General features: G+C 44.6%; 1 protein-coding gene across 6 annotated transcripts in view; it reads right to left on the bottom strand.

Moving 5' to 3' along the window:
• GPAM (glycerol-3-phosphate acyltransferase, mitochondrial) overlaps window positions 1-14,597 on the bottom strand; it is a 61,392-nt gene that overhangs the window by 12,077 nt on the left and 34,718 nt on the right. For all 6 annotated transcript variants that reach the window (XM_055118809.1, XM_055118805.1, XM_055118808.1 and 3 more), the window contains 10 exons: window positions 13,137-13,210; window positions 12,339-12,452; window positions 9,570-9,716; window positions 8,779-8,875; window positions 7,980-8,116; window positions 5,578-5,677; window positions 5,029-5,241; window positions 2,858-2,971; window positions 1,762-1,847; window positions 197-315 (listed from right to left, as the gene is read on the bottom strand). In XM_055118809.1, the coding sequence (XP_054974784.1) occupies window positions 197-315; window positions 1,762-1,847; window positions 2,858-2,971; window positions 5,029-5,241; window positions 5,578-5,677; window positions 7,980-8,116; window positions 8,779-8,875; window positions 9,570-9,716; window positions 12,339-12,452; window positions 13,137-13,210 (1,201 nt within the window). The remainder of the gene's footprint in view (window positions 1-196; window positions 316-1,761; window positions 1,848-2,857; window positions 2,972-5,028; window positions 5,242-5,577; window positions 5,678-7,979; window positions 8,117-8,778; window positions 8,876-9,569; window positions 9,717-12,338; window positions 12,453-13,136; window positions 13,211-14,597) is intronic.

Raw genomic sequence — 14,597 nt, 5'->3', positions numbered from 1 at the left:
CACACGGGGGAATCTCGCTTGCCAGCCTCGGGTCCCTCAGCACCACCTCGCTCCTAGCAGCCTTCCCACCCCCCACCCCATCCGTGCGCTGCATGACTGAGTCAGCACACCAAACTTTTGCACGCTCCAAAGCCTGTGTGTTGTGCATGGCCCGACCCTGCGCTGCAGGCGGAGAAGAGCCGGGCCTCCCACTTACTGAAGAGGATGTGCTCGGCCAGATTGGCGATCAGTCTCCTTCGGAATGACTCATCGGCTGCATTTCTCGACTCGTTGACGGCTGATGCATCTGCGCCTTCTTCAGCAGCATCGTTGGGCCTGAGAAGTTTCGGTTTCTGTAATTAGCTCTTTTTAATTTTTATAGGGCACGTTATGTGAAAGAAAAGTTTTAAAATATATTGGATACTTGAAAGTATTATGTGTTCTAAACTTAAATCATAAAGAGATTTATGGTAGCACATTACTTCCGAAATCCATTAAAAAATGCAAAAAACATTTATGTCATTTCCGATTTTTCTGTTTGTTTTTATGTTTTGGGCTACAATTGGCAGTGCCCAGGGCTTACTCTTGGATCAGCACTCAGGAATCACTCCTGGTGGACTCAGGGACCATTTGGGGTGCCAGAGATCAAAGCCAGGTCAGCCATGTGCAAGGCAAATGCCCTACCCACTGTAGTATCAGTCTGGCTCCTTTATGCCATTTCTGAAAACACGATTCTTGAATACATTAAAGAACTCACTAATCCTTTGTGGTTTTTTTTTACCTATTCCTTTTTCTAAGTTATGATTCAAGTCAAATTCTACAGTCGGTGGGCGGGGGGAGGCAAACAACGCTTTCATATGTGCCACTTTTGTAAAACATGCATAAACCACTAAAAAGAACTCATTTCCAACATACAAGACCATTTGTCAAAGAATGAGTCACAGAATCAAAAAGATTTTACAGCACAAATAGTTGAAAACCTCCAGACTGATATGAAAACATGTCATTTGAATATGTTTTATCAGACCCAAAGAAAAGTTCCTCAGGTAGCTCCTCAAAGAGAAGCAAAAATGCACACATTCGGCTCTCCGCCAAGATGCGACCGAGTGACCGCACGTGTGCAGCCTCTCCGTTGCTGAATGACCATGATCCCGGAGGCCACCTGTCTACTTCTGGCACCGGCAGCTTCTTGCATAAATGTCTCTAGACTGTGAACTAAGCCACGGTCCCATGCCGCCCCACAAGGGGAAACATTTTACTCTCTTGGCTTTTCCTTTCGGGGGGAAGGGGGGTGTTGGCGTGGCAACCGCCACATTATAAGGACCACTAAAGAGAGGTACGAGCTTGCAATGATGCAATTTCTTGCAGAAATTTCCCTGGACTTAGTTACTAAAATACTAAAATACAGAAACCCAGACCTCATCTCTTCAACTCTTAGCAATGGAAAACAAATTATCAAATGCTTCCTTGTCAGCAGGTCTGATTTTGGGGGGGAAACTCCAAATAATAATAGTGAGTTTTTTGTTGAGGTATTGAATGTAATCAAAGTAAAGAGAAAGTAAAGTGAAACTTATCAGCTACACAAGCAGAGGGTTGGGGGTGGGAGGGGAGGTATACTGGGGTTCTTGGTGGTGGAACATGTGCACTGGTGAAGGGATGGGTGTTCGAGCATTGTGTAACTGAGATCTAAGCCTGAAAGCTTTGTAACTTTCCACATGGTGATTCAATTAAAAAAAAAAAATGCACACATTCGTGTGCACAGGAGAAGGGAGCCGGGCTCACCTGGAGGGAAGGATGGCGGGCAGCAGTGCTTGCTCCAGGGAGACGGGCGCAGTCACTGGTTTCTGACGCTGGCTTTCCAGATATTCCTGGGGAAGGACAGAGCACAGCCACTCATTCTCGGCCTCTCGCTCGCGCCAACACGCCAGAGACAGAATTTAATCTTCAAAGAGGCAGGAGGCACTAAATGGCTTATAAACTGGGCCATGCTACAGAGGATGAGCAATATTTTCTCCGTCCCGCACGCTGTTCACAAGCCCAGAACGACTTGGCACACTCTCAGGGATAAAACCGAGGAACTGAAAACTCACAGAAGCAGAGAGAGCTGCTGCTGCAGGAACACTGTTTTACAAGAGGAAAAATTTTAACTAGCCTCATCAATAGAAAAATAAAGAAATAAAAATTACATCCCCAGTGCTAATCTGCTCGTCAGCACATCCATACTTTTGAAGGCTTACATGTCACGTAATAGTCCAAAGAACCTTCATTCAAAGGCAGATCCTAACAAGAGAGGGCCTGCACCATGGCCACAGCTAAACAAACCCAAGGGGAAAGGGTGGTAAGACATGGCGAGCTTCTTAGATTTCACAGGAAGCGAGTCTGCTCCAGGAAAACTGCAAAGTGGGGCAGAGCAGTGGGACGGCGGCTCCTCGCCCGGGCTGGCCAGTCCACTCCTCTGCCCCCTTCCCCCAGGACAAGGAGCCCGAGCATCTCGGGAACCTGCTCTCGCTGGCTGCTCCCCGCCGCATGCCATGGGCATCAGAGGCCGATCAGCTGGTCAGCCTGATCGCAGTGGACACAGTCTGCTTGACCCAGCTCTCAGGACTCATGGTGTCAAAAACTTCTCCCAGGACAATTTCAAACCAGAACAGAGCGTGTTGATATATAGATGCACAACACAACACGGAAAGCACTGATGTTTAGAAACACCGATGAATGTCGAGATCAGTATCTCCCAAAGGCAAGAAAAATTCACTCTTCTTAGTCAACACACGTGCTGGGGTAGAAAAATCTAGGAAGCACCATCCTGTCACCACCCTCGGTTTTCAAGAGAAGACAGGCAGAGCTGGAGCCGTGCTGGGCACCCAGGGACACTCACCTTCAGGGAAAACGGCTGCGCGAAGTCCACTCGGACACACCCGTAGTTCTTCCGCAGCATCCGGATAACACCTCTGGCCACGCTCCAAAGACTCTCGTTCTTCTTAGGTTTTCCCTAAATTCCAATGTGGAAAGAATTGAGGTGGTGAGAAATAAAGCTAACGCACTGCCAACATTCTGTTATCCAAAGTAACATGTTCTGTATGTTCTAGAGGCGGTCATGAAAAATACCATAAAGAAAGAAGGAAAATAAAGATTCCTGCCTGACACTGGTCAGAAAATGTTGTGCAATTAAGGATGCTCCAGAGACAAACATGAATCTCAGACTTGGCCAAAAACACGGTTTTCTAGTGTTTTCTAGAAAGGGAAAGGGGAGTACGAGGGGTGGGGTCGCAGGAGTCATTTTATAGTGTGATGGCACTGAAACAATGGAGGCAGGCACGGTGAGAACGACACACACATGCTCCTCAAATGTGACAGTATTAGTAAACCAGCAGCGAGTCAGTTAAAATGCGACTTAGGAAAATTATGCTGTGGTCATGTCACTGGGATCTCCATGTCGGAGATGAAAGCCAGAACATGTACTACTGACCCACGGTGTGTGGGGCTGTATACAAGAATCCCAGTGGCGACCAGTTCAATATGAAAAGGCACAGGAGCCTGGAAAGCTGGTAAGCTGTGGGAAGGGAAGGTGTGACAGAGGCCCTTCTCTGAGGTCTCACCATCACCAGCACCTCCACGCCTTCCAGTGGCTAACAGAACGCCAGCTCCAGCCTGGCAGAGGCCTTTAGCCCCTTATCCATTTCATAAGCATGCACTGGCTCATAAAGCGTCATCCGGCACAATGATGGCCACATAACGGATACAGGACTCAGAGGGGAGCTCAGGAGGCTCAGGCAGGGCAGAGTGGGCAGACAGGACACTCACACAATGTGGGGCAAGCCATAAGACATAACCATGCAGTCATCAGGGCTATCGACTCATTTTTCAATATCTAAAGTGTCCCCAGTCCCCCTGTATTTGGGGATGGCAATTATATTTTGCTAAATGTATTTTGGAGGACTGGCAGTACCTGCAAAGTTAAACACTTAAACAGAGATGCCACCCATTCTCTTCCTAAACACAGACGAACAAAATGCATACAAAACATTCATTAAGCCAGACTCCAAGAATGAGCCCTACTGGACTGGTAGCACAGTGGGTAGGGCATTTGCCCTGCACATGGCTGACCCAGGTTCGATTCCAAGCATCCCACAGGGTCCCCTGAGCACCGCCAGGAGTGATTCCTGAGTGCAGAGCCAGGAAGAACCCCTGAGCATTGCCGGCTGTGACCCAAAAAGCAAAAAAAAAAAAAAAAAAAAGAATGAGCCCTATCCCCAGAGTGGAAATCGAACTTCCTTCCACCACTGGGTAATCAAGTATATATTCTTGCAATGCAATGCTGTCTAGCGGTACGAATGGGGACACTCTAACTAGAGGCAACAAATGATGCTATCACATCACAGGCACACCAGAGGCGACAGAGACCACACACTCATAGTCACAGGCTGGCAGGCACACAATACGCACACTCAGTCTGCTCTGTCAGAAATCAAGGGGAAGCGCTGCCTAAGGGAAGAGTGGCGGAAGGGGAAGGGGCTGGCTCCCGGGTCAGGAGTGCTGTTCCTTGGCCTGGCGCCGGCTACATGGGCATGCACTGCGTGCTCACGGCTCACACAGTCTTCTGTAACTATTCTACTTCAGTGTAATAAAAATGCGTTGACATTCCTCAAATTAATTTATAGTTGCTTTACTGACACATTCCCAGCCAATGCCTCAGGCCTAACTTAGAAGCTGCACAAAAGCACACCCTGGGCAGAATGAACCAGGTAACACCCCACCCCAACCCCCTCTGCAGACATGGCAGCTCTATGCTGAGCCTTCTCCCATAGTCCAGCCCTAGGTCCCAGGCCAATACTGATGAATGGATTCGGTTCCAGTAAGTCCAGGAAAGCCCCACGTCAGCTTACCAACCGAACCGAGAGAGGTGGTGAGAGCTACTCTCCAGGCCCCCCTCACCATGACTCAGGCTGCGCTTTAAGGCCGGGAAAACTAAACATCCTTCTTAGTTAAACCTGCAAACACACTGATCCCGCAAAGAACAGAAGCCTCTGTCTTCAGGAGTGCTCTTACCAGCTGTTCGCCATTGTAGTGACCTTCAATAATACGATCATAGGCGATCCCAACAGGTATCACCAAGATGTCCGGGATGGTGTTGGTCGACAGAGTATCCACCACTACTGACAAAAGGCCTGCTCGAGCACAGGACGTTTTTCCACTCCGAGAGCGTGTCCCCTCCAGGAAAATCTCCAAGAACTGCTGCTGTCGAAGTAGTTCAACTACATGCTGGGATACAAGGGAAAAGTAAAGCATGAACTTAACCTCCCCCACACAGAAAAAAACTCAGCAAGCTCTATTTTAAAATAATCAACAACCACCATGAAAACATCCTGACAATTTTTGTGACAATTTTATCACATTCTGACTTGACTACTGAAATATATATTTTAGTATATATTTTATATTAGCAGATTATATTTTGGTGTTATCAATAATTAATCTAGCCTCACACCTAAGCAATAATCACTCAAATAATTAAAAATCTCCCTCAAGTCCATTCTTTCATCCACACCCACAGGGATAACTGTCATCTGGGCTTTAAGGGTAAAAGGTGACACATACCCCATGGAGCAAAGCTCTGTAGAGAATATCTTTCCGTCCATCTGGCGTTTCATCTAGCCTCCGTCGTATGAAAAAGCCCCCAAGCTTGCGGATCAACGTACTGTGAATTCAAGAATGCATTAATTATTTATGAAAAAGTATCAAAGAAAGACTCAAATACAAATTATTCCCTAACATTTGCCACTTGGGTATAAACCATGTGTATTGTTTGAGCTGCTGACAATAAAAATAAGTTATGTTTCCATTTTCAGTATTATTGATACATTTCAGTTATTTGTATTGTTTACCAGCCTTTAGAATTTCACTGTGTAATAAAGACCTCTTGTGCTTGCTCTAAGATATTACCCCATGAAGGTGATGGTACGGATTCTGAAAGAACAATGACAGATTCTACCCTTTTCAAATCCTGACAAGAGTGTCTCAAGACACTGACTGTTAGACATCCTAAAATTTGTTTATAGCACATTTATTACAAATGAAAGCTCCTTTGAGAAAACTCTCTCTAAAAAAATATACTGCTTAGAGCAGGTATATGTGAGAAAAGGACAATTTTATCACACTGAAAGCAAGAACAACCATCCTTCCAAAACAAAACAGAAGTCTGCTTCATGGACAGAGAGAGGAATAAAACAATTCTTTTCATAAACCCGTGTCTCTTTCTGTAACACTGATTTAAGTCAACTTCTCCATACTAAAAACCTCAGCCTACTCTTTTCAAATAGTGACACTAATATAAAGATGCATTTCAGTCTCTTTGAGAGTCAATGATGAAGGTGTTAGTAAGATGTCCCCAAACTTATCTCACTCTTTGAGAATAGAACTGCAGGATAAATATACATATATAAAAAAAAGTGACTAACAATCCACAAAGATTCCTCCTTAGAAGCGGATGATGAACATCCTGTGACCTCTTCTCTAAGCACAGCTAGGTGCTGGCTGGCGACATGAATGAATGCCTTCTTCTCCAGCATTCACATGGGTCTGATTCGCTATGGAACTCGGAACCAAAGGGTTCAGAAGGCGTTCCCTGGACTATGAGGCTGAGGATCAGTCTTCAGTGCATGCAAAGGATGCCTGCCACCCGGCTAGACCCTACCTGCCACACTGCCGGCCCACTCTCCACACACAGCTCCTCGCACTCTCCCTCTTGCAGAGTAGGCCTGCCTGAGCATTCCCCAGGCCCATCCGGTGCCCACCGCTAAGACCCGGGTGCCTTCCTCCCTCCCTTACTGCCCCTCTGCAGAGCCATAGCTGGACTAGCACTCGGTCTAGTAAACACAATTCCTAAAACAGCCTCCAAATCTATGCCCTCCCCTCCAAGAGCACTCGGAAACTCTTCACTTAAACCTCCAGTGTCTTTCACCAGAACTACGCAATAGTCAGAACTGATTTCACCCCTCCTAATTCCAAAATGACTTTCCAAGATACAAATTTGAACCTGTCATTTCTCATGCTTGGAGCACACTAGACTCCTGGCCGACAAAATGTTTGGGATCCAGTTCTCACCACCTGTGGCAGTACTGCCTGCAGCCTGTTGTCCTCCCGAAGCATCCTACATCCTAATCCCACAGGACACAGCTGCCATGGACATGCTGTTTCCTCCGCATGAGATGCAGTACACTCCCCAGGTAAACCTCTAGAGCACAGCTTTTTTTTTTTTCTTTTTGCTGTTTTGAAACTATTGTCTCTTCTAGCTCTACTCCATTACGAGGCTGAAGTAACAGGTACAGTTCTTCTTGTTTACCCCTAGGTTGTCCCCTCACTATTCGGGTACCCCCACTCTGACCCCACTCCCTACTGCCAAGCCCAAGGCAATCTGGCTCTCCTGTATTTCCAACTGCATTTCATACCCTTGTTAAATCATCACCATACAGCTGAGCTATTGCCATTCACCAACTCTGCCCTATAAGTCACAGAAACATGAGCCAGGCATGTAGCCCGGCAGCAGAACAAAAGTCTCATGTGTACAAGGCCCTGAGTTCAAGACTACACCCCAAGATAAAGAAATAACACAAAAAATGGTGATAGCCTTAATGCCTTTCCATACAATTTAAATTTTCTAAAATTAACTTGCATTACTTTTATACTTTTAAGAAATGCTGTTGTTTTCACAATCACACGTATCAAGATAAAATAAAAAAGCATATTCAAAATGCAACTTTTTATAACTTTAATTTCAAAATAGGTTGATTTTATTTTGACCAACTTGGGGCCAAGGCAATCAATGGCTTAAAGGCTGGAGTGCATTTTCTTTTATATTTTTTTAATTTTTTTAATTTTATTTTATGGAGTGCATCTTTGCCTGCAGGAGCCCTGGGCTCAGTCCCTAGCACCACACGTGCCCCAAGCACTGAGCTGGCAGTACAAAAGAAAGAGAAACAAACAGGAAAAGCTGGTCTTACCTGAAGATGGGGATGTTGAGGTTATTGCCTGAAGCAATATAAGGCGCTTTGATGTTATGGCAGAAGAGAACGAAAGTGAGCAGCAGATAGTCAATATGTGATCTATGAACTGGTAGAAATATAAGCGGCAAATTTGTCTAGTAAAGGGAAAAATGCCAAATTTAAAATTCAAAATGTAGAGTTCAGTCATCATACTTTGCAACTTCATACTCGGTCAGAGTCACTTCTGGCTAGTCAGTGATTCGCCCTAAATAAACATTTTCCAGTAACAGGAACATCTTTGATTTTAACACTTAGCTAGCTGAAAACAATACGGCCACAAAGAATCTAGAAGGAGAGTAATCAGGAGCTCAAGCTCATTCCACAAGCTGAGAGGGAGGCCTAAGCAAATAAATGACTTGGATACCCCCAGCCAAGTCATTTACTAACTGCTACTTTCTTTGTTACCATAAAGGGGCAAATCTTCCCAGGGGCCAGAATCAACAAGAGTATACAAGAATATATTTCTTGGGGCCTGAGATATATCACAGCTACTAGGGCGCATGCCTTGCATGTACCCAATCTGAGTTCAATCCCTGGCACCCCAGATGAGCCTGCCAGGAGTAATTCCTCAGGATAAAACCAGGAATGACTCCTGAGCACTGCTGGGTGTGACCCCAAAACAAAACAGCAACAAATACACACATATGTATACATACATATACATATATGTATGTAATATGTATGTATGTATTTTAACTCCAAAACTCTATAAAACCTGGAGAAAACAAAACAAGCAACAGATCGACATGGTTCTTGCCTCAGCTGCAGCCTTCACCATCTCCAACTGGCCTTTATGAATCTGAATGTTCCAAAAGAAGCTGTTGAAGAGTTTTAGCAGCACCCAACCGGTCAGTCTGAAAGAAGTGAAATAAACGGATGAATAAATGCATCTACACATAGATGGGTATGTAACTGACTTGAACTTCAACTCCACTGAAGAGTGCTGAAGCTCCCCTCGACAAGTGCTTGTGTGTGGATTAAGTTGCTAACTGGCACATATGCAACTTACAGAAATATATACAATGCAACAAGACCTTACATTTCCCTCCAACAGCACACGCTTCAGAAGCAAATGGCTTAGGAACAGAGAATACTGAGGTGGATAAAATAACACAAAAGCACTTGCTGGGGCCAGAGAGATGGGCAGGGGACAGGCCCTTGCCTTGCCTGAGGACACACCAGGTTCAATCCGAGAAACACATATGGTTCCCTGAGTCCTGCCTGGAGTGTCCCTGAGCACAGAGCCAGGAGTGAGTCCTGAGCATCCCTGGGTAGGAACAATTCCCCCAGGGCCCTGACAAAAAAGATGTCATTTTAAGAAATAGGTCAGTGAAATCTAGCTCACTCCCAGTCAGACAGCAGCTGCCATCAGTGGAGTAATTAAGGCCATCTTCTGTGCTCCTCCCACCCAAGGTTAGAGTATCCAAAGGGCATGGTTTAACCTCAGAACGTGGCCTGGTATCTTGGGGGCGAGGAGCTTTGTGCTGGCAAAGGAAGGTCCCGAGTCCTGTCTGTTCCACACACATTCCCCGCCTTGCCTTTTCATACCTGATCATTGCCGGTGAGACGGTGGCGACCATTTCCTGAAGGATCCTTTTGGCTTTCTTGCTCACTTTGCTGACGGCTTTTGACTGCTGCTGGGCGGACCCATCAGGATTTAACTCCGCAGCTACTTCAGCGATTGCCTCTTGCACTCTGGTTTGAAACCCAAGAGAGTGAAGACACAATGGAACTGGCTCCCTGCTACTTTGTTTTCAGTCATTTCTGAACTGTAACTACAGATTGCAAAACAAGATGGTCCTTCCTTTTGCTCTGTCATAACATTGAGGGATAATATCAAGTGATAATAAATATCAACATTGATATTTAATATTGTTATTGAATAGCAATATTATTAATTAATAATAGCTATTAATTAGTAAGGGCAGAATCTCCTGCCCCCATGCCAGGCTGTCTTCACCGGGGCCCCCTCAGAGGGGGGTCAGGTTGAGTTTCCCTCCCCACCCCAAGTAGAGCCCCGGCAGCCGAAAACCTCCAGAACCCAGCCTCAGCCATGCTCAAGGTCACTCTCCAAACGCTTGACAAGCCTCACCTATGAGGGAACCAACAGAGCCAGGTGTGCGGGACCAGTGCCTGAGATCTCCAAACCTGCTCGGATAGGGCCTGGGCCTCCTCCACCCAAGTCCCCCATTTTTCAGTAGCTTAGTAGTCACACCCACAAACTGCCCCCAGCACCATGTAATCTCATCAATGGCCAAGATCCAGAGACTATAAAACAAAGCTCTCAGAAGAGAGCAATGCAGAATCTCCTACGGCAGAGCCTGGCAAGCTACTGGTGGCGAATTAGATATGCCAAAAACACTAACAATGAGCCTCATTCCCTTGACCCTGAATGTGACATGGACAAATGGAGACGTTACTCGCACCCACTCGTACTGGCGCCCACTCGAGCAAATGGGACGACTGATACAGTGATATAGTGATCAATTAGTAAGAACATTTATGTTCCAAAGTGAATGAATCCCTGAGGAATCTGAGAAGCAAATTGAAGAATGTAATTCAAAGTCACTGGCTAGCAACTAAGTATCTCTGAATACTCTGGCTATGCTGTTAGGGATACAAAGTTGCAGGAAGAGAGAAAGGAAGCTTCCAATGAGCCACATAATTCAGAGGTATCCAACACTTACTGCCAAAGCAATGTGTGATTTTTCTTCTGAAGACCTAATTTATTAACAATGAATACTGTGACACTCCCAGATGAATTATACGCAAAATTCTCTGGAAGTGATCAAAGAGGGACATAAATATTTACAAGTGTTTTTCAACTCAAACCAGAAAGTTTAAAAATGCATAGCTCTACAGGAAAATAACACAGAGCCAGGGGCAGGGGAGCAAAAGGGAAAGTTTAATCCCACTTTGTCAATCTTTCAAGTGATTCTGGAAGGACGCCTTAAGTTAAGTGTTCTCAAATCACTTCTAACACCCAAGTTACTATCACTAGATAACATATCTAGATGGAATGAAATATACATGAAAGTTTTCACCTAGAAAACAGAATATATAATAATAGAGGGCTGGAGCAATAGCACAGCAGGTAGGGTGTTTGCCTTGCACACAGCGACCCAGGTTCGATTCCCAGCATCCCATATGGTTCCTTGAGCACCGCCAGGGGTAATTCCTGAGTGCACAAGCCAGGAATAACCCCTGTGCATCGCTGGGTATAACCCAAAAAGCAAAAAAAAAAAAATATATATATATAATAATCCAAGGACGTTTCAATCTTTTTTTCTCTCTCTGTTGCTACCAGTTTTAGATTACAGCAAAAACCATTTTTGTACAGCAAAAACTCCACACAGCCCCAAAATTTATTACTACTAAAAGACCAGTTTTTCAGGACACTGAAACAGTCTATTTATTTATTCTTCAATTTTTTTTATGTTTGTTTTTGGGCCACACCCAGTGGTGCTGAGGCTCATAGCTTACTCTTGGTTCTGTATCGGAGTCACTCCTGGCACGACGGCTCAGGAGACCTCATGGGAGCGAGAGGTGAACCCAGATAGGCCACATTAAAGGCAAGCGCCCTACCCGTTGTATTATCTCTCTGGCCCTGAGTTTATTCTTTTAAAGCACTGTTTTCTTAGAAAGCACCGATTTCAATCTGGCCAGGAAAATGGTCACAAGCAACAGACTCACATCATTTTATTATCAACAGACTATTAGATCTCTTATATTTCTTATTCAAACATTCATTCATTCGTTCGATCTTTACTGAGCACTGAGCACAGGTCGGCCTATTCAAGCCTTAGCAATCAAACAGCAAGACCTACATCTCTCTGAAGGCTTTCAACACACTCTAGTCTACCACTCCCCAGACCCAGGTAGATATCTACCAGTGCCTAGACTTCCAAATGATGCTTCCCACTCCATCCGAGTTCAGTTCAGCCTTTCCCATTTGAAAACAAGCTCCTTGGGGACAACAGTAAATTCTAACGGATATTTTGACTACAAGATAGGAAGTGCAATGTCCCAAACATTTATAATCAGAGAATTCTGGCAACATGTGTCTCTGAGCTCCTTTCAGGTAGCAGAAAACCACCTAATTATTAATCCACAAGATAAGACTGGTGTTGTCCCATGGCCCTGCTCCCCAAAATCTTGTTTTTCTTTTCCTTGGCTTTCTTTACATCTTAACATTTAATGTTCAGAAAAAAAAAATACATCTGGAGACTCAAAGAAACCAAAGGTTAAGCAAAGAAACTGCTCCCTCTCCCCACCTCCGGTCACCCTCTCCCCTGGCCAGTAGCCATCCAGCCTCACCTACTGCTGCTGAGCACATTTTCAGCCACGTTGGTGGCAAACATGCCTTTGTGAACGTCTCGCTCCTGAACAAAAAGCACATAGGAAAGACGCCTTGCGAGCCAGCCTCGGTGCCTGCAACGAGAACAGGAGGTCATGGAGAAGTTAAGTCTACGGCATCAAAAGCAAGAGGCTTCCGTTCTGTGATGCGGAAAACCAAGTCCCGTTTCATCTGCTCCACCAACAAGGGGTCCTAGAGTGGACTCACCAAGCGCCGCAGGAGCGATGCAGATAATTGTAGCCCGACTTTCTTTCATGCACCCTTGAATGTGTGACTTGAGACTGAACATGTGAATTACTGTTTGGGTAGCGTCACTCTGCCAAACAGCCCAAATACAAAACTAAATCATAAGTCACAAAAGAGCTTCTCAAAAGAGGCCCGTATCTTCTGAAACTCCACAGACTTAAGCAAATTTCAAACAGTTGCACTGCTTTGTAATTTGCATGTAAATAAACCATAATAGGAGATAATGCAAACATGTAGCTCTCCTTAGATAAAGCCCTTCCACATTTTGGCACTGAAATGTGCCAAGTCAAGAGAGGAGTAAGTTGGAGAGAGCTGCAAGAGACATCTACTCTCACGGAAAGACTTATCCGAGCATCACAGCAGCAGCAAGAATCACAGTTGTTCAGTTCTAGGAAAAACTTCCTGTCTGTCTCACATCAACTTTCCAAAACACAAAGACATTAATCTCATCGTATGTATCTACTCTGGAGTTTTCCTTTCAAGAGTTAATAGGAATATGAAACTTATTTTACCTTGTGTGAGTTTCATTGATATAAATAACATTCCGCAAACCCAAAGATGGGATACTGGGGTTGAAAAATTTATCCTGCATAAAACAAAAATTTAAAAAAAATTTAATTTGGTATAAATATGCAACTGGACTTAATGACTTTTCTAACTCAAGTACAAAGTTCGGTGTTACATCAAAAATCTAAATGATGAAGGGAAACTGTGTTTAAGTAAAAAGCACTTTTTTAGTCTTGAAAGATCACTAACTCAAGATAAATGGTTAACCCCCAGGAAAAGAATATAGTTCATCTTCCTCTCTTGCTAACGCTCTCCCTTTCCTCCAATCTCTCTTCCTCCCAAACCCAAAAGATTGAAGCTACATATCATTTTAAATCATGACAGGAATACTAGAGGCTTCAGTGTCACCCAAACACAAAATACCATGCTAAGTACCATGCAGTTATTTATATATTATTAAGTATACCAAAAATCCTGATACACTAACAGGAAACACTAACTAACACTAACCCTATTTACAAATAAAAAAATTGAGGCTAGTGATGATTTGTTCGGGATCATATTCCATAACATGACTGTCTACTTGATGAGAAAATGTATGAAGAAGTTACTTTCTTCACAGATAACCTGAAAGAATAATTTATAACTCCACTTAGAAAACTTTTTCTGTTTGTGTTTTGGTTTGGGGGCCATACCTGGTGATGCTCAGGGCTCTGTGCTCAGGACTCAGTGGTGATGGGGTTTCGGGGGAGCATATGGGGCACCACAGACTGAACTTGGGTCAAATGGTTTCGAGGCAAGCAACTGGCCCATTGTACATTGAAAGTCTTTTTACGTTTGTTTGTTGAGGGTGGGGGAAGGAGGCACTCTCGGGGCTTCTGGGGGTGGCTTCCAGCTCAGTGCTCAACATGGTGCTTACTTTCAGTGGTGTTAGGGACCTATGTGGTACCAGGGACAGACTCCCAGCCTCTGGCATACAACATCTGTGCTCAATTCCTCTGTGCAATCTCCCAGCCAGTGAAAGTCTAACTTTACTTATCAAAAAGTAAAACTGCCCAAAAATAAATGCTGAGAAATCATGATATGTCTCCAGCAGAAGACGTAAAACACTGAAGTAAAATCTTCACAGAGAAAAGGAAACACAGCATCTCAGATAAAGGGTTGCAAATATCAAAAAATTAAAAGTGTTGTCGAACCGGGACCAAAGGGATGGTACAGGAACTAAGGTACCTGGCCTACATGTGGCGACTCCAGGGGGACCCCCCAGTATGACCAGGAGTCATCTGCAGGCAAAAAGCAGGAGCAAGCCTTCAGCAACAGTGGGAGTGGCCCCAAACCAATTAAAATGTAAATATTTCCAAACACTGTATCACTGTCATTCCTTTGTTCCTTGATTTACTTGGAGTCTCTAACCCATAAGTCTCTATTACACTCAGCCCTGAGATTTCAGCAGCCTCTCCTTACTT

The sequence above is a fragment of the Sorex araneus genome, chromosome 11 (assembly GCF_027595985.1).
Source record: "Sorex araneus isolate mSorAra2 chromosome 11, mSorAra2.pri, whole genome shotgun sequence".
In the NCBI taxonomy this organism is placed as follows: Eukaryota; Metazoa; Chordata; class Mammalia; order Eulipotyphla; family Soricidae; genus Sorex; species Sorex araneus.
The sequence above is the reverse complement of the archived record's forward strand: the minus strand, read 5'-3'. Positions and strand labels throughout refer to the sequence as shown.